Source organism: Indicator indicator, chromosome 32 (assembly GCF_027791375.1).
Source record: "Indicator indicator isolate 239-I01 chromosome 32, UM_Iind_1.1, whole genome shotgun sequence".
Lineage (NCBI taxonomy): Eukaryota > Metazoa > Chordata > Aves > Piciformes > Indicatoridae > Indicator > Indicator indicator.
Window position 1 is genome coordinate 32,212 of NC_072041.1, and position 26,656 is coordinate 58,867.

Consider the following 26,656-nt stretch of genomic DNA (forward strand, 5'->3'; position numbering starts at 1 on the left):
CGTCAAAGAAAACTACCTCTGCCTGCTCAGCTGGCAGTCAGAAGTGGACTGAAGCTTTTTTAATACATGAATTGTATTTGATTGGGAGGTGAGTTCTGTCCCCTTTTATCAGACAAACCCACTTTTCTTTAGAGATAATCAAATGGGGAAAAAATAATGGGGTTTTCAAATCAGCTCAGAGGAACTGAAAATACCCCCAGACCCTAAGCCCCAGACCCCAAGCCCCCGACCCCAAGCCCCCGACCCCAACCCCAAGCAACCGACCCTAAGCCCCGGATCCCAAGCCCCCGACCCTAAGCCCCCAGCCCCCGACCCAAAGCCTCCGACCCTAAGCCCCCAGCCCCCGACCCAAGCCCCCGACCCTAAGCCCCCAAGCCCCCAGCCCCTGACCCAAGCCCCCAACCCTAAGCCCCCAAGCCCCCAGCCCCTGACCCAAGCCCCCAGCCGATCCAAGGCCCCGACCCCCCGACCCAAGCCCCCGACCCCAGCCCCCAACCCTAAGCCCCTGACCCCAAGCCCCCAACCCCAGCCCCCAACACCAACCTCCGACCCCAAGCCCCCGACCCCAGCCCCTGACCCTAATCCCACGACCCCAAGCCCCCAACCCTAAGCCCCCGACCCTAAGCCCCCAACACCAAGCCCCCGACCCAGGCCCCCGACCCCAAGCCCCCAACCCTAAGCCCCCAGCCCCCGACCCCAACCCCAACACCAGCCTCCGACCCCAACCTCCAACCCCAAGCCCCCGACCCTAAGCCCACGACCACAAGCCCGTGACCCAAGCCCCTGACCCCAAGCCCCCAACCCTAAGCCCCCGACCCTAAGCCCCCAGCCCCCGACCCAAGCCCCTGACCCTAAGCTCCCAGCCCCCGACCCCAAGCCCCCGACCCTAAGCCTCTGACCCTAAGCCCACAGCCCCCGACCCAAGCCCCCGACCCCAGCCCCCAACCCTAAGCCCCCAACCCCAGCCCCCAACACCAACCTCCGACCCCAAGCCCCCAACCCCAGCCCCCGGCCCTAAGCCCACGACCCCAAGCCCCCAACCCTAAGCCCCCGACCCTAAGCCCCCAACCCAAGCCCCCAACCCTAAGCCCCCAGCCCCCGACCCAAGCCCCCAACACCAGCCCCTGACTCCAACCTCCGACCCCAAGCCCCCGACCCCAGCCCCCGACCCTAAGCCCACGACCACAAGCCCCCAACCCTAAGCCCCCAACACCAAGCCCCCGACCCCAAGCCCCCGACCCCAAGCCCCCGACCCCAACCCCAAGCAACTGACCCTAAGCCCCGGATCCCAAGCCCCCGACCCTAAGCCCCCAGCCCCTGACCCAAGCCCCCGACCCTAAGCCCCCAAGCCCCCAGCCCTTGACCCAAGCCCCCAGCCGATCCAAGGCCCCGACCCCCCGACCCAAGCCCCTGACCCCAGCCCCCAACACTAAGCCCCTGACCCCAAGCCCCCAACACCAGCCCCCAACACCAACCTCCGACCCCAAGCCCCTGACCCCAGCCCCCGACCCTAAGCCCACGACCACAAGCCCCCAACCCTAAGCCCCCGACCCTAAGCCCCCAACACCAAGCCCCCGACCCAAGCCCCTGACCCAAGCCCCCAACACCAAGCCCCCGACCCCAAGCCCCCAGCCCCTGACCCAAGCCCCCAACACCAGCCCCCGACCCCAACCTCCAACCCCAAGCCCCCGACCCCAGCCACCGACCCTAAGCCCACGACCACAAGCCCCTGACCCAAGCCCCTGACCCCAAGCCCCCGACCCTAAGCCCCCGACCCTAAGCCCCCAGCCCCCAACCCAAGCCCCTGACCCAAGCCCCCGACCCCAGCCCCCAACCCTAAGCCCCCGACGCCCAGCCCCCAACACCAACCTCCAACCCCAAGCCCCGACCCCAGCCCCCGACCCTAAGCCCACGACCCCAAGCCCCCAACCCTAAGCCCCCGACCCTAAGCCCCCAACACCAAGCCCCCGACCCAAGCCCCCAGCCCCCGACCCAAGCCCCCAACACCAGCCCCCGACTCCAACCTCCGACCCCAAGCCCCCGACCCCAGCCCCCGACCCTAAGCCCACGACCACAAGCCCCCAAACCTAAGCCCCCGACCCTAAGCCCCCAACACTAAGCCCCCGACCCAAGCCCCTGACCCCAAGCCCCCAACCCTAAGCCCCCAGCCCCCGACCCCAACCCCAACACCAGCCTCCGACCCCAACCTCCAACCCCAAGCCCCCGACCCTAAGCCCACGACCACAAGCCCGTGACCCAAGCCCCTGACCCCAAGCCCCCAACCCTAAGCCCCCGATCCTAAGGCCCCAGCCCCCGACCCCAAGCCCCCAACCCTAAGCTCCCAGCCCCCGACCCTAAGCCTCTGACCCTAAGCCCACAGCCCCTGACCCAAGCCTCCAACTCTAAGCCCCCAACCCCAAGCCCCCAGCCGATCCAAGCCCCCGACCCCAGCCCCCAACCCTAAGCCCCCGACCCCAAGCCCCTGACCCCAGCCCCTGACCCCAAGCCCCCAACCCTAAGCCCCCAGCCCCCGACCCAAGCCCCCGACCCTAGCCCCCAACACCAAGCCCCCGACCCTAAGCCTCCGACCCTAAGCCCACAGCCCCCGACCCTAAGCCCCTGACCCCAAGCCCCCAGCCGATCCAAGCCCCCGACCCCAAGCCCCCGACCCCAGCCCCTGACCCCAACCTCCGACCCCAAGCCCCCGACCCTAAGCCCCCAGCCCCCGACCCAAGCCCCCGACCCTAAGCTCCCAGCCCCTGACCCAAGCCCCAAGCCCCCTACCACAAGCCCCCAACCCTAAGCCCCCAAACCCCCGACCCCAAGCCCCCAACCCTAAGCCCCCACGCCCGACCCCAAGCCCCCAGCCCCCGACCCAATCCCCAGACCACAAGCCCCCGACCCTAAGCTCCCAGCCCATGTGACATCGTAACTCCATCCAGCCCCTGACTCTTAACACGTCCGCTGACCCTGACCCTAACCCTACGCACTAACTCTAACCCCCTAACTCTAATCCCAACCCTAACCCCAACCCCACCCGTAACCCTAACTCCAGCGGCACCCTAACCCCAACCCTAAACCCTAACACTAATCTCTAACCTTTACCCCTAATCCTAACACTAACCCCTAAACCTAACCCTAACTCCAAACACTTTGCCTTCATTTCTTCCACGCATAGCTTAAAAAAAACAAAGCAGAAGACAACATTATGCCTTTACCTTTTTCTCTTGTATCGCAATCTTTTAACAAGCAAGAATTAGCGGTTTGGTTGAACCACTGGTAATGAGAAATTCGGTTTCCAACCTCTCTAGCCACCGCGCTTCCGGTTCCTCTACATCATCCAGGCGCGACGCGGGGAAGTTCGGCCGCCGTCATGGTGCAGCTCGGTAAGTGCGCGTGGGTACAGCCTCCCGGGCTTGGCCTGGCCCTTAGCCAATTCTCACTCTCTTCACAGGTAGCCGCCTCCTGAAAGGCTACCGCGGAGGGCATGTCGTGATCCGTTTTGCCCTCGGAGGCTGCACCAACCGGCCCTTCTTTCGTATCGTGGCAGCGCACAGCAAACGCGCCCGCGACGGGAAGTACCTGGAGCAGCTCGGCTGCCTCGACCCACTGCCCAACGCCTACGGCGAGAGGGTGGCGGGGCTCAACCTGGAACGGCTGCGCTACTGGCTCGGCTGCGGCGCGCAGCTCTCCCGGCCCGCAGAGAAGCTTTTGGGTAGGTCCAGGGTGGGCGCCTGAGAGTGGGGGGGCTGAGCTAGGGGCCTGCTACAGCCCGCTCTGGATCACCGCCTTTCTTTGTAGGTCTAGCAGGGTTCCTGCCGCTGCACCCCATGACAGTGACTGGCGCCGAGAGGCTGCGCCGCCGGCGGACCGCGCCCTCAGCGATCAGCTCGCCCGGACCCGGCGATGGGGCCTGAGAAAGTCCCAGACCGAGGGACGGCCGAGTGGCCCCGGCACCGCCGGCTTGCCCTCTCAACTCTTCTGTCTGCATTAAAACGAGGTTTGCACACTCTACACTGTGCATGTGCTGCTCTTTTCAGATACCACTTTGTTGCTGCCAAATTGAGTGCAGCAAACATAAAAGGGGTTTTCTTACTATAATGTAGGTACGGAACCATCCCATGAGGCATACAGCATCTCCTAAAGGCATGTTACTAGCTGTACCGTACTGCATCCTGCAGCAGCTTCCATTTGCCTGCTGCACTCATGAACTGTTTGATTGCTGGCAGTGACTTAATATAACAGGACAGTTCAGTGATCCAGGTGAGGCAGATAAATGGAACTGTAGCTGTGTTTCTACTTAGTTTCTCCATGTTGGTTCAGGGCCTATTTGTTTAGTTACCAAGAGAAGGGAAAGATCTCAGTCTCAGATAAACAGAAAGGGGGGGGTTGCATGAAGTGAGGTATGAGTCTTAACTTATATATTTGGCCCTATCTCGAGAACCAAGAAACCCAGTTTAAGTCTGTCTCTTACTGTGGATGTATCTCTGGCTTTTTGGGGTTTCTTCTACCACAACTCTTACACAATCCTACCGTAGAAGTCAGCCAAGATAGGATTCCAGTACTGCATCCCACTAAGGATTGTGGTGTAACCACCATGATAGAGGAAGAATAGACAAAATGCTTTAAGAAACAGGCTCATTTGCTTTTAACAAAATCACAATATTGAAAATAGGTGGGTTTACTTCTGCTTATGGATGAAAGAATGGCATACGTGGTTAAAAAAATACTGCATAAATTGGATGAGGCTGTGAAAAGTGGTGTTGCTTTTATAATACTTCTCCCTTCCATGTATTTGGTATGTTCAGAGTCACATGCTATACAAAAAAGTGTCTGTACTCTGGTACAGGGTATCTAGGAAATACATCTCTGAATTACTCTAAATTTCTTTGCTTCCAAGGTAGAGGTTTGCATCCACACTGTTCTTCCTATTGTAACCTAGAAGTACCACACAGCTTTCCCTTTCTGGGCTTTCTGCTTCAAACAAAAAAAAAAAAAAAACAGGTCCTTCAGGTTTCCTTTAAGGCAGTTTCATGGTGGCCTAGCTTTTTTTTCTCTAATAAAGACAGAGCTTTGTTACTAAATAAAGCATCATGCAGTCATACAGCAGTAGAGTAGTTGCTTTCGTGCCCTTTTGAATAATGGGGCACTCTAATGCCATAGAGTAAGTGACAGCATCAGCCACTACTGCTGCACAACAGCAGTAACATCAGGTAAACAAAGTACTAAAAGGCAAGTCCAGCAGTGCTGAGGTTGTGCTTTCTGCAGTGGCTTCTCAGCTTTTTGCTTGCCTTGCTAATTGTTTTAAATTCCCTGCTAAGACATATGCTACACCAAGCAACATGTAACAGATAGGATAACAGCTGGAGAAAACAGTGTGTTTCTCTTTACATAGGTCGCTTTTCATTGCAAATACAAGTGGTAGGTATGTTTTCTTCTTGTGGAAACAAGTAGCTTTTCCAGGGTTCCTAAATTGCTGCATGTGGACCAGAATACTGTGCATTGTTACAGAAGCTAAACTGCTTGCCATGGAAGCAGTGGATTTTTTTTCTGCACAGGTGCAGAGTACAGGACAACCTAAAGTGCTTTGGTTGGTTTTTGTTTGTTTGTTTGTTTTAGATTATTTGGTGTTGGGGTTTTTGTTGGTTTTTTTTCTAAATGGCATACTGAGCTTATAATGTGCAATTACGATAGCTGCTGTGATGGTGTCAGCAGTTGAAGACTATGGACAAATTACTAAGACCAATTCTAGCGTTTTGCAAATGGTGATTGGTGCAGTGCTGGGAATAGGGTATGAGCTGAGGCCTCCTCGAGGTTGCTAGGGAAAACCAGTAGCAGTTAGCTGTGAGCACCAAAGGCATTTATGCTTTGGGCTGACCCTGCCATTCAACAAACAGGTTGATGCTCCTCTTTGTAGTCACTATGACCTGTTGCTTGGCAGCACTGTATCTAGTAATGTGGCACAAAGGGATCTAGGTTCATGGCTGTATGTTATCGTAGACATAATATATAGCACTAAATACTCTCTAAAGCAAGGGCTAAGTCAAAAGGAGCAAGAATTCCCCTTTCTTGGTAGGAATAAACTATCGAACTTATTCAGCTATATTGCTACCTTCCTTTTTCCCCCAAAAAGGCTGCGTGGGCTGAAAAAAACAACTGCATACAAGAAGTGAGCATTAGCCAGAAGCAGACAATCATTGGGCTGATGCTAAAGCTAGGCTTAAAGAAACACACAGCCGAAGTGCCAGTGTAGTGATTCTTCACAGCGTTTGATAGCAATTCTGTTCAGTTCCTCGTTGTTTAAGGAGCTCTCATAAGCATTGTTACCATGGTACTCACACAACCCAAAATCCTCATTTCTGCTCTGATGCTGTGATTTCCTCTGTCGACCATTTCATTTGCTACTGCAACAAAATTTGTTATCCCTTCTTCAAGAAAGCTATTGCTAGATCCTAAAAAAAGCAAAAATGAAACAAAAAGTTGACATAGATGGTGAATATCGCATCATCCCCACTGCAGACTCTTCAGTCTCCTTAGACTGCTATTCCATGCATACTTCATATATTTGAAGTCATCTGATTAACATTACTAATCACCTGCTTTCTTTCTGCTCCCAGAGTACTTCTGTGTTCCGCACACCTAGCAAGCTGATGAAGCAGTCTCCCCTTCAATTATTATTAACTATTAGTGCTATTTAGGTGTTGGACTATGCTGTTGTCTTTCAGATCTAAAGTAAAACTGCTTGGCTACCACTGTGGGTAAGGACATTGGGCAGCCCACTGCAGACACCAAACATCTTCATTAATCCACCCATTTACCATTTCTGCAAAGGATGTATGAGAGAGAGTGTGTTGGCAAGGCTTTTAACATGAAGAATAAACTGTACAGTGTAGAACACTTTTCCCAGAACCTTCAAACCTGTTAGGAGACAGCAAGGACAGCAATACCAAGAAAACTAAGGATTATAGTAAATGACCTCTAGTCTGTCCTAGCACTGCTGCCCTACAGCTTTTGGTGTTATCTTGGATGTTGCACCCTGAAATTTGCCACCCAAAATGCAGGCTTACTATCACTAGCACCTTCCCTTCCACTAGCCCTGCTACAGAAGCAGAAGCCTCGGGCAGAGGAACAGCAACAAAATGTTGCTGCAGCTGTGTCCTTAATGACCATCACCAAAAACCTTAACAGCAGAAAAAGCAGGCTGAGTGAATCATTATGACATAGCAACAAGAGGTATGGAAAAATGTCAATTTAGATAAATTAAACACATGCTGGAGATCTTCCTTGGCATTTCAGCTCCAGTAGTTATAGAATTCTCAAGATCTTTATTGTACTAATGCAATCCAGGTGGTGGTACAGTAATGGCATCTAAAAGTCACTAAGTCTGAAGGAGGGAGAATATGTATTACGAAAGCCACCTTTTACCCAAGGACAAATGCTTTTTGGTGGGGTTTTTTGTGGTGTTTGTTGTTTTTTTTAAATAAAGTGCATGTCCTATAGAGTACACGATGACTAACTACTTGTTAATAGAAAATAAACTGTCTAGGCAACCATTCTGAAATAGTTCACAATATAGTTTTTTTTATATATAGTAATTCGATTTTATTTTATTTGATTATTGAAGTAATTTCTTTTCTTTGTTCAAAGATACAGCAGAAACCCCAAAATTTTTAGGCTGTCTTTTTTGAGAGACACAGCAGAGGTCGAATGAACTGCAGAAACACACTGAAGTGGTTACAGTTAGCTTAATTAGAAACATGAGACAATTATTAGGTGCTTTCTCCATCCCTCTCCCTGCCTCACCTACACCTATATATAGGTGTTATAAATACATTTATTAACATACACAAATAATTACCATCAAGCAACCTTTAATGATAAGAATTTAATCAAAATTAACTTTTAGGTTCCACTAGAAAGAATGAACTACAGTATGACGTAAGATCGTTTTCCTGCCTGAAGTCATGCACCTTACTTCTAAACAGCAGCTTGAAGATTGAGAGAGAACATTTGAAGTGTGTGGAATCCAAAAGACAAACATCACTTTGCAGCTCAAAGTTAGACAGACACCACATATAGTAATTTCTGTAAAACACAAAATGTATGACAAAGGTAGAGAATAAGCAAGTAAGCAATGCTGCTTGAAGCCATTTCTACGGATTTGGCATGACTTCCAACTCTGCACAATGGTGACAAGCTCTGGGTTTATTCCAGACACCACCAGTATCACTCTAAGTCTGAAATTTTACATTGATGTTGGCTTAAGAGTACTGTGTATGCAAAGACTACATAAACGCATATGCAAAATAAAGTGTATATCCCATAAACCAGAAAACTTAAAAACATATTCTATTGGGCAGTGCATATGGCATAGCAGCAGCTTTGTAACTGTATAAACATAATATTTATTTGCAGATGGAAGCAAAGACAACCATTACCATTAGATACGCTGATTTGACCGATTCTGTGAATCTCTTGAAGATTCTCACTTCCAACAAAATTATCTGCAATTCCAGGTGACTAGAAAAACAAAATGTTCATGATCCATGCTGCTTACAAACCTTGAGAGGGGAGCATGTTTTAAGACCTAGTACTGCTAGTGGAATAAAAAACACTGTAACAAAATTTTTGAGTTTCAAAGTGCGGTAAGATAAGGAACAGAAATTAAGGTTACACAGCAGACCAACAAGAAAAGAAAAATTCTCCAAAGTCTTTAGATAGTCAGAAATCAAAAGCTATAGATGTACAGTTCCTCCTGCTATTTTGTTCTAGCTTCATCGTGAGTATTCTCAGAGACAACTGTCCCACGATCACAAATGTTTTTGCAGGTAAGACACTGTGAGCCCAAAGAAAGATGAGTAGACTCATCGATCTGACAGTCCTTTACCTCTGAGTGCTTGACTCCATTAAGTCAATACTGAGTAGCATGAAATTTACTTCTCAAATGAAAAGAGTAATACTCAAAGGCAGATGATAAAAAAGTTTCTAAAAAGTTTTGCAGTATGCTTCAGCATTGGAGTATAGTAAGCCACAAGAGCTAAAGATTACAGAAGTTTTCACCTAGATCAAGCATCAGAATAAACTTGTCAACAGACAACTAAAACTCATTTAAACAGAATGACCCTCCAGAGAAAATCCTTCTTCTGGACCTAAAGACCAGGTGAGCAAAAATAACCTCTACAGAGGTGTCATGCACAGCACATGTAAACATCAAAATTCCCATCATCCTTGGGCAAACCTTGTCTGCCTGCCCATGGAGACAGGCTGACAAAGATCCTAGAAAGTTCTAACTTTATTTTGGTTGTCATCTTTGCTCTCAAGAACTCCTGTGCTTAACCAGAAATTGAATGAGATCTCACGTTTACCACCTTGCAGAATCAGAATTAAGAATTCTCAGAGATAATAAAACCCAAAGCCCTTTTACTAGTTTTAACAAGATAAGACAGACATAGCTCCATCTGACCACTGATCTCCATGCAGATTTTAAATTGTCACAAGGTACAACTTGACAAGCAAGGATGGTGAGCTCTGAGCTTTCATACAAATGATTTTTTCTTAAATTCTTAACTTTGAGAATAAGCTTCTGCCCAAAGAAAGCTGGTGCAAGAAGACCCTTCTCTCTAAAACCAGGTTATGGATGACTGCCCATCCCCCTACTAACTCATCACAAGGCCCTGTAGTCTTAAGTCAAAAGTCTAATTTAGAAGTAAATATGCAGGTATTGGTAACCACCACCATGGACCACAGCCAGAACCTACAGAGCAGGGTTTGGAAGCCAGGCCATGGTGGTTTCACTCCAGAGTGGCTTCTTGGAGCACTTCCGCTGATGGGAGCTCTGCACACCCAGGAGCCCGGCTGTGGCACTTGACATTGAGCAAGACCAGTTGCTCTCAACTTTTCCAAAGTTTTTTAAAGCACCCTCCAGAACCAGGATTACCATGAACACAGGGCAGGATTTGCAGGGTGGCCCTGCCACTCCCCAAGGCTTCACAAGAGTCACTGCTGCACCCAAGTGACCAAGGACTGGGCCACTCTACCTGGCTGTGAGATGACACCTTCTGTCCATGAAGCTGGTGGAGTGCCACATCCCCAGCACTCCCACAGTGGCAGTGCCCACAGTGGCATGTGTAGCCCCACAGCTTGCTGCCACTGGAGAGCATCTGCCCAGGCATCAGGCTTCTGGGTCCCCTACCTCAAGCTGAACATCACCACTTTTTCCCCTGGAAATGATGGCACTGAGGGGTGGCTGGAAGGAATGGCCCCATGCTGACACCACCACTTCCTGGTGCTGTGGCACCAGGGGCACAGATGGGCCTTTGCCCCCTTAAGGGAAGGATGAGCAGTGCCAGGCGCTGTCAACTAGCCCTTTACCCTCCCGCAGGCAGGGTAAAGCTCAGTGAAACCAGTGCAGACGTCCTTGTCATTTCCTATGCTCAATTCTGCCATCCCAGGGGCACATGAGCCCACCATACCACCGTGGGGAAGCTGAGGGCAACACAATGACGCAGCAGAGGCGGTGGTTGCTTTTCCCATTTATTCATTCGGTGCACGGGGCAAGAGTGGGCGCTGCTCCTCAGTGGGTAGCAGCTCCTCAGTGGATGGTGACTCATAGGTGATGCAGAGGGAGGAGAAGAGACAGCCCAGGAAGGACACTAGGCTGGCGAAGTACATGGCACCACTGGCACTGCCCACAGCTGCTGTCAGAGGCCCCATGGCCAGAGCCACAAGGATCTGTGCCAGGAAGTACTGGCAGCTCAGAAGCGAAATGTCAACGCCCATCCCACGCCGGGTGCTCTCCACCTGCGACCCTACAAACTGCAGGGGACACAAGAGTAAGGGGCGCTGCAGGAGCCCCTCTCCCCTCCCAGTCCCGGGGCTCACCTCGTGGCTCTGGTAGTAGTCACAGAGCAGGGAGTAGGGCAGCGTGCAGAGAGTGGCGAAGAGGATGCCGTAGGTAGCACAGAGCGACAGCACTACATAGATGTTTCTGGAGAGTGTGGCCAGTCCCGTGCCCAGCCCAAAGGCCAAATATGCCACAAAGTACAGCGTCCGTGTGCTGAACCGCTCCTCCAGCTTCTCTAATGCGGCTGCAAGATAACAGCATGGCATTCAAAGTGAACTGCAGCCCTCCCTGCCACTAGCTGATCCATAGACCCAAGGAGTCCACCTCAGACCCCAAAACCCAGACATTAGGCAGCCACATCTTGGCAGCAACCATTACACCTGTGAGTAACTGGTGTCTTGCACATAGACACCAAGGATCCCTTCCAAATCCCACTGCCACAATGCAGCCTTGCTGCCCCACCTGCAGGTAGGGTATGGCAGAGCTGAAGTCTGGCAGTGCTCCTGTCCTGAAAAGGTAAATGCGAATTGTTGAGGGCTGGGGTGGAGGTGCACATGGCACATGCACAACACATAGGACAAGGTGCTTGGGTGGTGTATGACGTTGGGGTGGTCCACGTGGGGCACATGGGTACTGACTGCTGATGTGACAGAACCGTGCCTACAGTGGCTGTTTGTATTTCTGGATTCAATGTACATCAAAAATGCAACCTGTGAAAAGAACTATAGACTAACAGAGATGTGTTTTCACTGGACTTCAGACCTCATCCACTGTCAAGTGCAGGCCAAGATAATCAGGAGAGATAATCAGTGAAAAAAGAATACCCTGCTTCAGCACTTGTACCACATGGCAGGCTATATGCCCAGACGTGTTGCAGAAACACCGCATCTTCTCACAGCATCAATTAAGATGACTATGCTAAGTACCTGAATAGAAAGCAGCACTGAATGCATAGATGCACATTCCCCAGCAGCCCATGGTGACCCCAGCGTTGTACTTCTGATACTCATCTGAGTTGTGAGGTGCTTTGGGATTCCCTTGAAACACTACTTCTCCCATGAAGTCGGTATAGAAGAGTAACATCCCTTCAAAGGAAAGCCATCCTGAAAGAAGACAGAAGTAACATATTAGGATTGCAGAGTATCTGTTTCCCCTTGTAAGCTTACAAGGATGTCATTAGCTATATTATAAATCACAATTGAAGACATATTAAGTATTACCTAACATTCAGCCACATTTATTTAAGACTGCTCGTCCATGTGCATTACACTACATTTGTCAAACATTTGAGATTTTAAAGACCCAAGATTTTTGTCCTTTGAATTCCTGAAAGGACTCCTAAAGGCTGACTGCAGACCACAGAACACTGGTTTATCAAGACAGAAAAACAGATTACAGCAGTCTGAGCTACCTTCAGAGCGGCTCATCACCGTGTCTTTTCAGGTTGCTGTTTTCCTCCCACGCAGAACTGGAAAGAGTGCTACTTCTGTTATGGCTGCAGCCTCTAGAGTGCTTCTGACACACTTAAAACTCCTACTCACAAACTGACATTAGGGCCACTGATGCAGATAATCTACATTTGTTTCTTTCTGAGCCAATGAGTTAGTAACTGCCTGTAACCTCCTGTCCAAGTTTGTGTAAACTAGATTGCTCGCAAGGCCTTCCAAACCATAAGTCACACACTGGTAAGAGTAAAGGTAATGGTGCGCTGGTTACAGGCACTCTTGCAGTGTTGTGTTCTGTGCCTCCCCACGGCCTGTTCTGTGACCCCCATACATGCGCTGTCAAAGAAAGGAAAGCAAACGCAGGTCTCGGGTGTAAGCAGGGAAATACAACCAACCTCATCTTTCTGCTTAGTAATGCCAGTTTCAGAGTGTTGGAAAGCAAAAAAAAAAAAAAAAAAGGTCGATAGTTTCAAGTTCTTGTTAGAGTAGCATTTCTCATGCCAGTGTAACCATTCCATTGAACAGATGTGCTGATTTAGGCTGCTGTTATTCCCTTTCTAGGAATATAGGGTTTACTGCTTTGTTGTGGGTTTTTTTCCCCTTTCTCAGTATTCAAAGAAACTAAATACCAGAAAGTATCTTATTGGTGAGCGTATATGGAACAGCTCATATCCTGTCTAGTTAGCAGGTGTTGCACCAACAGATAAAATATTTTAAAACATTAACACAAGATAGACCTACTTCATGATGAAAGCAAGACAGCGCTTTCTGAATACCTAGGAAATGGTTGATGCAGAGGTTACGAAGAGCCTTGGGCATCTGGCAGATGGTGGAACAAAGAAGCTTCACAGAGAGTGGTTGCTCAGAGGTCTCGCCTGATCCATTCAGCTCACTCTCATACTTAACACCATTCAGCAAGATATTAGCAACCTGTGACCGAAAAAATTACCGCATCAACACAGCAAGAAAAAAAACAAATATCCTTTGAGTGAATCTATGTAATGTTACACACCTCATCTGATATCCGAACGTTAAAACCCTGCTGCTGCTGCAGTATGTTGACTTGGAGATTAAAAACAGTTTGTTTAGCTAAGCTAGAAGTTCAGCCTTGGAACAAGTGTTAAAGGACAGCACTGAGCTGCAAGCTTTCAGTATACCTGAAACAGTACCTTTCACTTCTCTAGGGTATTTGGCAACCACATGCAGATGCTAGTGTAGAAGACATTAATTCCACTGCATTGAACACGAGCTGCATCCACATTCATGTGAATTTGGCTCCCCAAGTTTTATAGACATGAGGAAGAAGAGGCCGGTTTTAACTGAAACACATTCTCATTGCTTGCTCAATCTCTACGTACACAGTATGTGAAATCCTGGCCCCAGCAAAGTCTGCTCTCATAAATTGCATCCAAGTACAGCAATAAACAAATGAATCAAAACAAACAAAACCCCCACCACCACCTCCCCCATTGGGGAAAAAAAAAACAAAAACCAAACCAAACCAACCCCAAAAAACAACAGAGGACAGTTGACAGTTTACCTCATCCCGGATCATTAAAAAATGGACCAGCATACAGAGATCTCAGACGTTCCAAGTTATCAACAGTGGGAGGTGAGGTCAGAGTCTTATCCTACGGTAAGGGAAACCTCACCACCCTGATGGAACCAGATGTAATGACTGCCATAAGGAGAAGCTCTGGGAGAATCCTATCCCTGGCCCTATATTGCAGGTATTTCTGCAGAAAGGGAAGATACAGGCTCAATAAAAACATGTCTTTATTTGTTCTTGTGTGGTAGCTACTTGGGTGGTGAAGCAGGACTAATAACAACCAAACTAACTGTCTCGGCCCAATGAGAGCAGCATATTCCCACTCTTACCATCTTCACAAAGGCAGCTGACTGCTGGTCATAATTCACGTCCTACCCACTATCATAGCAAGTATGATGTTCCCAAAATTACCTTTATGAGCAAATTGTCACAATCAGCTTTAACAGTGAATTTGTGTACCACATATTCAAAAACATATGAAGAGATTAAATGAATGCTCAGGTTTACATGGTCATGCCATTGATCTCCTGCCCTTACCTGCTGGCTGAAGGTTACATTTCTTCTTCTGCTATTTTCTGTACAGTGTCCTGTTACGGTATCTGGAATGGCCAAGGTTTGAGGTCTTTTCAGGATCCCTGATGACCGTGGCTTTATCGCATCCAGCGAGCCCACCCTTAGTGCATCCCCATCAGGCCTTGGCATTACGTCACTCTCCCCTTGCTCCAGAACTCCATTTTCTCCTTGGTAACACCCATCAGGTGCTCGAGGAAAGCTAACACTGGCAGGCTGTCTGGGCAAGCTAGCTGGAAGTGACAAGTAACTATTGTGCCCACCTGTGAAACAGTCTATAAGTACACTGTCAATATTTGAAATCCCAAATGAAGATGCAAACTCATTAATTCCTGTCAAAGAATTGTCTCTGCTGACAAAACTGCCGTATTTGGGTGTAAGTGGACTCATGGGGGAAATGGGAGTTGTAAAACTTGCACATAAGTGAGCTGAGTTATGAGAAGCAAAGTTTTCATTTACCCCCCCCTCAAAGAAGAAAGGTGGAGAAGGAGGGAGAGGAAGACTTGGACTCTTCATCACCTTTTTCTTCCTGCTAAAGAGCCTTAAGGGTCTTTCTGGAATACTAATTAGAGTCAGCACAGTAGTGATAGACAGTGTAACTGAGGTGAAGACATAGATGACACGAAGTTGCCCTCCCACGGCTTTTCCAAAACTGGTTTTATCCCAGTGTATTCCTCCAACAACATAACCAAAGCCACCTCCAAGACCTGGTGGAAAAAACAAAGCCAAGATTATCTTCCTTAGCCAATCCTGGAAGTCAGCACAGCATAGCATCATTTGTCTAATGATTCAATTCTACTAATGAAGTAGAATTCAACATGTTACTTCTGTTTTACTACTGAACCCTTTTTCAATTCAAATGCAATAATAACCACAGTTACCCACACCCCAAGAATAGTCTGCATGTACAAACACAGTACAGAAAGAGGGAGAAGTGCAGTGCTATACAAGTGATGATACAAATAATCAAAAATTGTATTTCTTTATTTGCCAAGAACAAACCACTTTACCTTCAGCTATTTTAGTCTGTAAAACAGAAGTGTCCAACAGCCTCATGCCAAGGCTCTGCAATCAGTCAGCTATGACTGGTCTCCTGAAAGTAAGTGAAAACCCATTTTCCTCAGTTAGAGGAACACAGATCTAGCTGCTTCCAAGACAGATCAAATCACTTCAGGAGCACAGCAAGCTCATTACTCCGCAATGTGTTGACAGTGTACAGAACTGCCACTGCACTGCTAGTAATGAACACGAAGTTCTGAGGGCACTGGACACCTCTCTCACTCCACTATCCTTTCTTCCTTACAAACACATTGGAGAACACGAAAGAGTCCCCCTGGAGAGAAAAGCTAGGCTACGACAATACAGCAATCAAAGATGACAGCAATAAGCGATCACAGGGCCCAGTTTCAGCTTTTTCCTCCAACGGAGCAACTGAAAAAGGCATTCTCCACATTTTCAGGAAGGCAAACCTCCTCCCTCAAGGCATAATTTTTTTGTTTGTGTAGGTGTTATATATGATACAAGTGACATTCCAATGAACAATCCAGAACTGTGTCTTGTTTGCTGTTACAAAAGCCTTTTGCAGTAAGCAGAAATTTGTTTTCAAAGCTAATTAACGCTACCTCTCCAGGTATTCGGTTATGCTTATACAGGAAAAGACCTGGGATTTACACTCTGCTTTCTCACAGCAGGGCTTGTTTACTTAGGACTCACATCACCTAGGGAGCACCAAGAAAGCATACCTGCTAACAAAGCATGGATATTGAGGCCCCTGTCTTGATCTGCTGGACTGCATACATCCATCATGTAGGCATGACTGGGATTGTCTGCTGAATCTGCACTGAAGTCCATGAGGACAACACCACAGACTGTAAGAATGATCCCCCATTTATGGTTATTGGCAGTGTCAAACAAGGCACTCCCTATATCTTTGCCATTCAGCATAAGTGAGAGCCCAAGCAACGCTCCTGGGAAGAAAACCAAATCAAAATCAATGCACTGCTTGCAAGCAAAAAAACTCTGCATCACCCCATACTCTAGAAGCACTATGCTACCTCCACAGCCTTATGGTAAGCACTATTGCTCTCATTCAGATCACCAGTCTAGAGAGTGAGCACGGCTTATAGGATATACATAACGCTTTCCACTGCTGAAGCTTACAAATGTCTGGAGTTGTTTTTTTACCAAAGAAAAACATTCTTGACCCTCAAAACAGCATTTCTTCAGAATCTGACATGAGAAGCTTTTATGTATGGAGCTCTGGCTGCCAAAGCACGACCTCAGCACAGCTTACCACCTTCTTCAGACCCCACAATACCCAGCACTTCAGAGGTACTTTGTTCAGCCTAGCACCAGATCTCTCAGAGGAGAGATGTCCAATGTTCCTACTTCATGAGTGTTATGCCCATCATTTCTAAAAGACGCACCTACTGCTAAGACCAGAATGAAAGGTCTTCTCCTCCCAAATCTTGATGTGCATCTGTCACTCCAGGCTCCCAGCAAAGGCTGTAGCAAGAATCCTAGAAAAAAGGAATCACCAAGTAGCATTTTTCTACAAGCCTGTTTCACAGGGCACTTAAAGCAGGGAGCTTAAAAGGCCGTTAAAGGCAGGACATCAAGGCATAGTGATTTCCCCAGTTGGTACTAGCTGCCCAGATGTGCACATAGTATACTGCCTGGTAATTCCCAAGTCAGGGATTTAATAAGGCAATGTGCCACTGCTCATTATCACATTTGTTTGCTCTATATCATTAATACAGCAAAGTTTGACATCGGCTGAGAATCATAGAATCAACCAGGTTGGAAGAGACCTCCAAGATCATCCAGTCCTACCGATCACCCAGCCCTAAGCAATCAAGAAGTAAGAATACAACAGTTATACATTCCAAAGGATTGTTCCTTAAAAGCTATTTAATTTGTCCTACCTTAGATAGGAGATCACCTAAACAATTAGCTCGGAAGATAGCAGGAAGCAACCATGCAAGTTGGAAAGGTGCCTGTATTACTCTGGGCCAGCCTGTGAGTAGGGACCTATCCTCACATCTCACAAGAACAGACAGAACAAAGTTTCCAAGTGGTAAGAGCCCATACTGCAGTTCTTCCCATAGCAATGGATATACCCCCAGCCCTGCCTCCATACTAAGGCAAGTAATACAACACTTGTAATAGTAGCAGGCAACAGTCTTTCTTCCCTGGGACACCACATTGGTTTCAGAGAGGTAAACAGGAGAAGGCAGTCTCACTGATTCTCTTTGGCTAGTTTAAATACAGACAGAGTAACAAAGCTTATCCTGGCTAAAGACCTAAAAGCTTGAGAAGTCATTAAAAGAGACATTTTGATCACACTCAGCCCATTTCAAGCAAGACACAGCAGGAATTATTCTCCAATCAGTTGTGTAAAATTATGGCTAGTGCTTCTTAACGTCAAGAGCACATGGAATATTTGTGAACAGCTGAAGCAGAGAAAACAAACCCATTTAACTCCATGTAGTAGAAAAAACAAAAGGGAAGAAATAGTGCAGAGAAAAGTTACCTAATATAGGGCTGATGAACCACACCATTCCATACAACTGGTCTGGAAGCCCCATCTGAAGCAGCACAGGGGTAACATAAGCTGTTTCCATAGCATAGCTGAACTCAAGCCCAAAGAGAATGCACCCATTAAACAGGAGTTCTAGGAAAGACCTCTGAGGCTGGAAATCCCCAAAGTCAATCAAATCAACAGGACATGGAGTATTTGGCGGTGGTGGTGGTGAAGGGTGGATGTGTTTTCTCCTTTTTGGATGTCTCTTGAAGTTGTTGGCCCGATGACTTATGTGCTGTGTGACTGATCCAGAGTAGCCTGGAACTTGTGACCTCCAGATTTCCTGAGAAGCTGCACTTGGCAAGAGTGCAGCATCACCGACAGGGGTTGTTGCAGATGGTGGTATCATCTCAGGTAGGTGTCTGGAAGAAAAATATCTCAGAATGAAGTGGTCGAGTATGAAAAAGTTTGCTTAATTTAATTTACTAAACTTCAGGCCTTTTCTCAACATTTCACATACTAAGTGCAGCCTTCATATTTTATTTACAATATTATTTCTCCGCCTCCTTACATGAGGCATGTATGTCTTACAAACATAACTCCTCCATTTTGCACAAATGAGACAGCAGAGATCCTGTCTTGGTTACCTAGGTATTGCCTAACATCATCGGGGATTAAAAATGAAATATTTTTTAAATTACCAGTCAGACATGTCATGCTTCCCAGGAGTTCCTATAACAACAATAGGTTTACATTTACCTGCAGTTCATTTGATCTAAATTAAGTTGAATCACAACCTCAGTCTAAGTTTACAGTAACGCAAAGCCGTGGCTTGGCTTCAGATCCAGACTCCTGCTGCAATGTAAAGATTACCTTTTGCTACTGATCCTACCACTCCTGCTCCTTGCACTGAGGCCAAGACTTAATTTAAAACTTTTTTCACAAAGATGTTTACATGCCTGAATTCAGCAGAGGTACTCTGTTGCAAGCACAGGATCTTATTCTCTGCTTCTTTCTGGTTCTATTTTCAAGAGACTTCACAAGAGTACTGAAAGAATGTGGTTTTGAAGTTCAGACCACACAAGCAAACACTCAGATTAGATCAACAGACAACAAATTTGCTTGAGACCAGAAGATGATACCATTTCTCAGTGTAAGAGTTGAAGTTTCAGACTAATTCCTGAGAAGATACATACCTCACAAGCCACTTTCAAGACTACTTCTCTCTCAAAGATTAATAACATTCAAGTGCTGAACAGCTTCCTCAGGTCTCATCAGAATGACTCCTGTAGTTAAAGCACGCACACTGTAGTAGGTGGAACAGCCAAACAGGTTCCAAAACAGCATCTCGGGATAGATGCTCACAGATCTGCTGCATTAACGAACCACATATGATTTCTTGCCTCTTGTTGCCAGAAATGGAAATGGCTCATAGGTGAAGTCTGACCTTTTCTTCATAGTTTCTTGCCTAAGGACCAAAGGCTGCTGCTGTCCAAGAATGGCTCGACATCACTCTCCATATCATCCCACATCTCTTTAGGAAAGAGATAGTAGATACACGGTAGTAAGCAAAACAAACCTGTTACTCCTTTTCTTGTTTACAGCACTCCCATGGAAAAGACTTCCATCTCTTCTGCTACTTTGGCAGTACGGAACTCCCACAATCAGATTGGTGGCAGATGCTCCAATGACCCTTTCACAGAAACACTACAGCTGTGATAGCACACTCCTTCACCACTGATACACCTTGCTGTTAGTACTCAGGGTGTTGATGTCCCTATACTCACTTACTAGTCTCATTTTATACTAGATCCTCCTTAATCTTCTTGTTCTAGACTCTCAGTGCAAAGAGCCTGTAGTGTGGGGTCATAAGTGGCAACATTTTACTGACAGAAGAACCCCTCTGTGTGCCTCAAAAATACACACAGTGGTCTGCAATTACTTGGAATGAAAGGTTATCATTGATAGCGTGTCACCAGACCATCATAAATTCAGCATAAAACCATGGTCTGAGCTTATATTCGTCATCATCCATTCTCCTCAACTTATGAATCGTTTACCAAAGGTCATCTGTAACAGACTTAGGTCCATCCTAAGGTGAATCCATCCAGCAATCACAACAGCTTCAAAGCAGGAAACGTCTCCTTCAGCATGGAAAACAATTACCTGGCTGTTAGCCTTCAGCAGCAGCAGTGAATTTTGATTGTTGGTGCTCAAGGTTTGTTTTATCAGAAACTGTACGCCTCTATCTGCAGGGCCTTTGCAATGCCTGCCACCTGCATAGCCAAACGTGCGCACGCAGCCAACGAGCGTGGCAGACAGGGCCCACCCATTGTCGTTCTTCCAGGGCACCACCACGCCCAGAATAGAATTTTGCCGCTTTCGTCAGAATCCGACCCCGAGCGTTCCAGCCGTACTACAGACCCCGGCGCCGCGCGTACAGTCTGACCCTGGCCCGGCGAAGGAGGCGCCGCCGCCTCCAGACGCTCTTGCCAGCCGAGAGTGCGATCGCCGCAGAGCCACCGCCCACCGGAGGTCGCCAGTCCGCAGCGATCCCCACAACCCCCAGCCCCCTTCTCCGCCGCAGTCTTACCTCCAGAGACGCCCAGCCCCGCACTGCGCTGCTCAGTGACGTAGTCTCACGCAGCGGTCGCTCGCCCTCCCTGGCCCCTGGCCCCCAGCCCCCTGCGATTCGCCGGCCGAAGCGACCGCCCCTCGCACCGCCCTTCCCGCATCGAGCTCCCTTCGCCTCTGCAGAGCGGGTGTGCTCCGTGGTCATGGGGCTGTTCCGGCTGTCGGGAACGTTCCTCGAAGCTGAGCCAGGGGTTGGTTAGGGACCGGCCAAGAGAGAAGTCAACCACTCGCACTTCAGGATACCTACCGCAGGCCCGCCGCCTCCTTGCAAGAAGATTCTCGCACCGGACAGGTGCAAGCCGTCATGTCCACATCCTTATCCGGTATTGGCATTGGAATGGCAGGGTTACACGCATCGTGGTAGTAAGCTTTTTAGAGGGAGTGGGGATGATTTTTCTTAGAGTTTATGGTAGCAGAACAGCAGCTGCCCTGCACAAAAATCTTTAGTCACTGTACGAATAAAAGGTGCTGCACCATTTGTACAAAGCTAGCTCTCATTTATCTGGAAAAGATGTCAAAGGCAGGGTTCAGCTAGTGCATGAATTCATGTAAAGTGCATCAAGAAACTGGGGGAAAGGAGAGTAATTCTTGCAGCACATAGGGCCCAAGAGATGACTAAACGTTATCGCCACAAATTCCCTGTCACTTGTTTTCTGTTGTTCAATGCTTTTATGTCAGTTTGGCCCTTATATTGCTCAAGTATCATTCATCAGTGTTTACATAATCCACAGACATGTAAGGGACCTATTTACAACACTACAGTTTATTATCTCACAGCACAATGACATTCATATGGCAGAAGGGGGTTGTACTGGTCTAAAAAGTGAGACTAGGTTTATCCTCACCTGTTCTCACAAACGTTCTTCCTCAAAACTGCACTTCAACCAGCATGTCAACAGTCACAGCAAACCTTTATCCCCTTTACTGCTTTTTAGACAGGGTCCTGTGTAAGCTTCTTGTTTCCAAACTGACCCTAGGATACATGTGGTAAAGGTGAGCAAGAAACTTGTCAAGCACTGGCACTGTTGCTCTCAGCTATTTGCTACTGTTCACCTTTTCACCTTCTTCACCCATGTCAAAATGTTTCTGCAAAGCATGAGCCCTTCAGAAGGGCCATGAACATACATATTCTGCACTGCCATGTTTCTGTGCAAGACTCTGGGCACAGCCACAGAGAGCTCCTCAGAAGAAACCGTTCAGGCTTATGGTACAGCTTGGTTGTCCTTAACACAAAAGGGCTGTCTTGCCAATAGTGTTAAGAAAACATCAGAAAGTATAATCCCTTCTTGAAAACACAAAGTAGGGGGGGAAGGCTGTCAAAGGAAGTGACCCTTTTCTAACTAGCAGAATTCATTTAAAGAGGAGAGGGGGGGAAACTGCTTAGTTTGAAGGACTTCAATCTGGCCCCTCCTGAGCTTCATGACAAAAGAGGTAGTATGGCAGAGCAGTAGGGGAGGAAAATCCAGAGCAGCATAGTTTACAGAAGAGTACTTGCTAGGCCTATCTCAAAGCAGTTTTGCACAGTGATGCTGTTACATGCTGGACAACTTGGCATTCTGTAGCATGGGAAAGACTAAAGCTTCCCTGTGCCCGAAACAAAACACTTCATACATCTTTCTCCTTAGGAGGAATAAGTAGGCTAGCTTAATCTGTCATTTTTGACCACCCCAACCTGACAACTAAATATCGTTCTTTTTCTACTCCTCATCGAAGTGACAAGTTAACTATTGTCCATCTATTAAAGTTTTTCAAAAGGAAAAAACAAAAAGATCTTTCTCTTGTTTGGTAGAATGAGATTCAAGGTTGCAGGGGCAAAGGGAGGAGTGGTAGCAGGGTTGGAGTGCCACTAATTATTAGTTAATTATTAATCAGAAAGGTCAGATTAAGGAAAGTATTCAAAAATTATGAAAACATTGAGATCTCTTACCCATTTGTTGCCAGTTTTCACCAAAAGAGTATTTGGCTGAGTCAGCTCTGTTGTGCTAGGCCTTAGTCCTTGAGCTGATTTGGTAAACTCATTGCACTGATATTACACAGCACCTCTGCTTTTCAACATTTGGTGCCTTCATAGTTTCCTGGAGAGGTATATGTATACAGATGCAGTGGCCTTCTAAGGTTGTTTCAAGCTGTATAGGATTTTAGTGCCATGGATTTAAAAATTGGTTTTATATAAATTAAATTGCCCAAGAAATTTTAGGTGAGATTGCAGAAGGGATTAGGGGAGAACCAACCGCTTACCTTATGTGGCTTTGTAGAACACGTTTGTTTCCTACTGCCTCTGAAACCCATGCACCAGTCTGTTGCATACTGAGGCTATTCTACTCAGGCAGTCTTTGTATTTTAGTAAAACTACACTTTCAGAAAGCCATAATCAGGAACTTTTCCAACTGAGAAGTGAGATACAAAGACCTCAACTCAGATACAGAGAACAAAGGTATCAGCATCTGCATCACCTCCTTTTGTACATAGACATGACTTTAAATATCTCCATATATTCAAAACCAGCCCACAAACTTTTCACAGTATTTTTGTAGGGGAAAAAAAAGTTTTAAAAGAGATGGTTGATGCCCCATGCCTGTCAGTGTTTAAGAGGCATTTGGACAATGCTTTAACTTTTGGCCAGTCCTGAAATGCTCATGCAGTTGGACTAGATGATAGTCGCAAGTCCTTTTGATCTGAAGTATTCTATTCCCTAAGATGTTTTTTTTTTTCCTTTTTTTTTTGAGAACAAGGAAGCACTGTAATTATTTAAGAATCTATGAATAGGCCTGTACACTTGCTACTGGGTATCAGGCTCATCTCTCTTAAATACAGGTTTTTTTTTAAAACAAGTTCAATGCTCCAAATATTCCTGTAATCCCTCAGAAAGGCTGATGCAGCGCTTCCTTTCACATAGTATATTCCTCCTATCTGGTGCAGGGCAATGTTGCAGTGCTGTCATTCTTTTGCATTAGAATATTTTAAGCAGGTGCCAATCAGGATAGACTATTTGTAATGTTGATGAGCTTGCCAACCAGGGACCAAGACATTTCTTCAATGGCAAGTTCAAGATTGTCTTACATTTCCTTAAAATTAGTTCTGCTAATGACAAAAGTTGCAGGTTAGAATCACAGAACATCTCAAGTTAAGATCAAGTCCAGCTCCTGTAAGGATCAAGTCCAACTCCTTGTTCCTTGCAAGACTATCTAAAACTAAACTATTTGACTGAGAGTGTCATCCATGTGCTGCTTCAACTGACAGGCTTGGTGCTGTGACCACTTCCCTGGGGAGCCTGTTCGAGCAACCAGCCACCTCCCACCTTCCCACTGAAGAATCTCTTTATAATGTCCAATCTGAACTTTCCCTGATGCAGCTTCATTCTATTTCCTCATGTCTCGTTGCTGGAGTTACCTCGATGAATACAATCATACAAGCTGAAGCACTCTTTAAACCCTGCAAGCTTTCCTTGCTTCTTGATAACTTCTGGATCCAATGCCCTCTTCCCTTGAACTCTTTCAGTACATGTCTTGCAGGTACAGGAGAATTTGTTCCATTGCTAAACCCCAAAGAAGCTCTGACTTCCAAAACATTCCTGGTATCAGTTGAAGAAGTAAATTTCTACTTCTTTAAATGCCCAGTCATGCTAATGAGGTCTACGGCCTACAGTATTAAACACAGCACAAATACAGACTAAGAAAAAAAAAAAAGGCAAGTTCAAGCAAGGTGAGATGCATTTCAATTATACATTTTTAATGCTCATACGGTAAGAAGAACTTGCCACATAAATGACACTGTCCTAGCATCCCTTACATGCCAACTGAGTAGGCGTAAGGAAGTTGGTGGGAGGCTAATACAATGTAAGAACATAACGAAGTCTCATATATGCCACTTCCCTATCTGGCCCTTAGCATACTGTCATATGATTCTAACAGCCCAGTTCCTGAACCTGGATTCACCAAACTCCTATGCTGGCTATATTAATGGATGCAATTAAACATTTTAATTCACACTTGAGTTTTTACTTCAGTGAAGGAAAACCCACAACCAAAAAACTCACAGACAAAGCATCACCAGAAACAAACCCCTGTATTTTGCTGCAGAGTGAACAGCTGTGGTTATAGCAATGATCCATTTGCATTAAAACTGAGTTGTCAATTGAGAATGTAAATTCAATGTAGTGAACTAATATACAAGGATATGATTTTTTTAAGAAGCAAGTATGCATGTTCTGACAACTGCCATCTGTACTTTGTAAGCCTGCACTTGTGCAGATAGGACAAAGTACAAAAGGAGTTTGTGTCTACTCTGCTCTTTCCAGGAACAGAACAAATCTACACCATTTCTTTGGGTGTAAGGTAAGGTCGTACTCCCGAAGCAATCTATTACAAAGTATATTCAAGATGCCCCAACAAGTCAGCCAGGCAACTACAGCGTACAGCACTGCCCTAATGTCTTTCTCTGTCTAATAATAGAAACAGAAGTGCCCCCACTATCAAGAGATGCACAAAGAAGGACATACAGTCTTGGACCATAGTTCAAAATGGCTTACAAAATATGTTAAACTTCTTTTTTTGGGGAAACAAACAAACCAATCGAGAAAAGTCTTTAGTAAAGAACCAATTTGGTTTAAGAAAACCTGGAGTACTCTGACAATACAAATGAAATGTCAGTAATTTATTGCACCAGTCTATAGCTGCAGTATCAAATGAAAACCAGAATTGCTGTGGCCCCTTCTCAAACCTTAGTGGACAATTATTCAGCAAAATTTCACTAATGCCACACTTCACTGAAACTTCAAGTACTGTGCAGTGACAGCCCAAGAGTTTTTCTTTCAATGGGTTGCTCTCTGAGCTGTGTTTAGGTTCTGGTATGCTATTTCCACAATAGTAGTGTGCATGCATTCAGTTGTTTGCTTTCCTGAGCTTTGCTCAGTGACTGCTCAATTAATATTTCTACTCGGTTCTGCAGGACAAGCTAATGCTGCCATCAAAATAATAGGAGGACATTTACCTAGCCCCTGCCCCCAGCACCCACCCACCCCCTTCAACGGCTGGTGTCTCCGACAATGAAAACTCAGCGCAATTCAGGGCATTAATCGCTAGAGGGCACTTGGAGAACCTAGGAGGATTGAGAACACGCTTGTTGCGGTAAGGCTACAGTCCTACCAATAAGAGTCCAAACGGTGAGTTTTGCGTTTATTTCTTACCCAGCTCCTGTGACCAACACTAAGATGCAGAACCAGGGAGATAGTTATATTTCAGAAGACCTTTGTCATCTTCTGTTTTTCAAGCAACTGAATGAAAGAAGGCTAAAGTCTCCTTTGAGGCAACATACCTAGACTGTAATGACTGTGCACTCCTAGACAACTGCTGAATGAGTTAACTACAGGCATGTAAAATATTTACCATGCAACATAGTGGTGCTACGTGTCACTGTTGGGTCCAGCTAAAGGGAAAGAGGTGCAGGAATACGCAAAGCACCGTGACAAATCCAGTGAAGTACAGTATTTCATTTAACTGTAATGCCTCAATTGGGCCAGGTGGCTATGCCACAAAGACTGTGCAAGATTTTTTTCCAGATGTTACAAACCACAGAAAGGTGACAAGTAGGAAAGCCAGCACAAGAATCCTGGGTGCAAGAATTTGTGGTCACTTGAAGCAGGTGTGAGCCGTATCTCTTTCAGAACTAAACTCAATTTAAAGGCAGAGCATAAATAGAGACTACTGTCATCCCTGAAGAGCTGTTCCTTGATTCTCATATTAATTGTGAACTGCAGCTTCCATCCAGTAGGTCCTGTCATTAGTAAGATCAAAGTTTTCCTTATTTCTGTGATTCAGTTCACTTCTGATCTTTTTAGTGGAGAAGGAAAACAGAACTCCCACGATCAATGAGCTCTGGAAAACCTCAAACAGCTGCTTTTGTGAAGGCCAAATACCGGGCAGCACAAGGAAGGGCTGGGACACTGCTGTGTAAAGGCTGACAGGAAGAGGCGGCAGAGTGAGGCACCATGGAGAGGACAGGCCACAGCATCTGCCTGCAGGCAAGCATGGCCAGTGGTGACCTTGGCAGGTCTGTCACACTGCACCATCCTCAGCAGGAGAAGTGGTGAGTGG

At 46.7% G+C, this 26,656-nt stretch overlaps 2 protein-coding genes across 2 annotated transcripts; one reads left to right on the forward strand and one right to left on the reverse strand.

The window, feature by feature from the left end:
• Nucleotides 1-3,358: 3,358 nt before the first annotated feature.
• On the forward strand, nucleotides 3,359-3,917 carry MRPS16 (mitochondrial ribosomal protein S16). The gene is made up of 3 exons (XM_054394809.1): nucleotides 3,359-3,386; nucleotides 3,455-3,715; nucleotides 3,802-3,917. The coding sequence occupies exons 1-3, from the start codon at nucleotides 3,374-3,376 to the stop codon at nucleotides 3,915-3,917; spliced, it is 390 nt and encodes a 129-aa protein (XP_054250784.1). The 5' UTR covers nucleotides 3,359-3,373.
• Nucleotides 3,918-10,533: 6,616 nt separating this feature from the next.
• SLC45A1 (solute carrier family 45 member 1) lies at nucleotides 10,534-18,354 on the reverse strand. The gene is made up of 8 exons (XM_054394804.1): nucleotides 17,940-18,354; nucleotides 16,834-16,926; nucleotides 16,150-16,374; nucleotides 14,375-15,114; nucleotides 13,065-13,218; nucleotides 11,770-11,946; nucleotides 10,882-11,087; nucleotides 10,534-10,815 (listed from the first exon to the last, which is right to left on the reverse strand). Exons 1-8 carry the CDS (start codon nucleotides 18,337-18,339, stop codon nucleotides 10,534-10,536), a joined length of 2,277 nt encoding a protein of 758 aa, XP_054250779.1. The 5' UTR covers nucleotides 18,340-18,354.
• Between the last annotated feature and the right edge of the window lie 8,302 nt (nucleotides 18,355-26,656).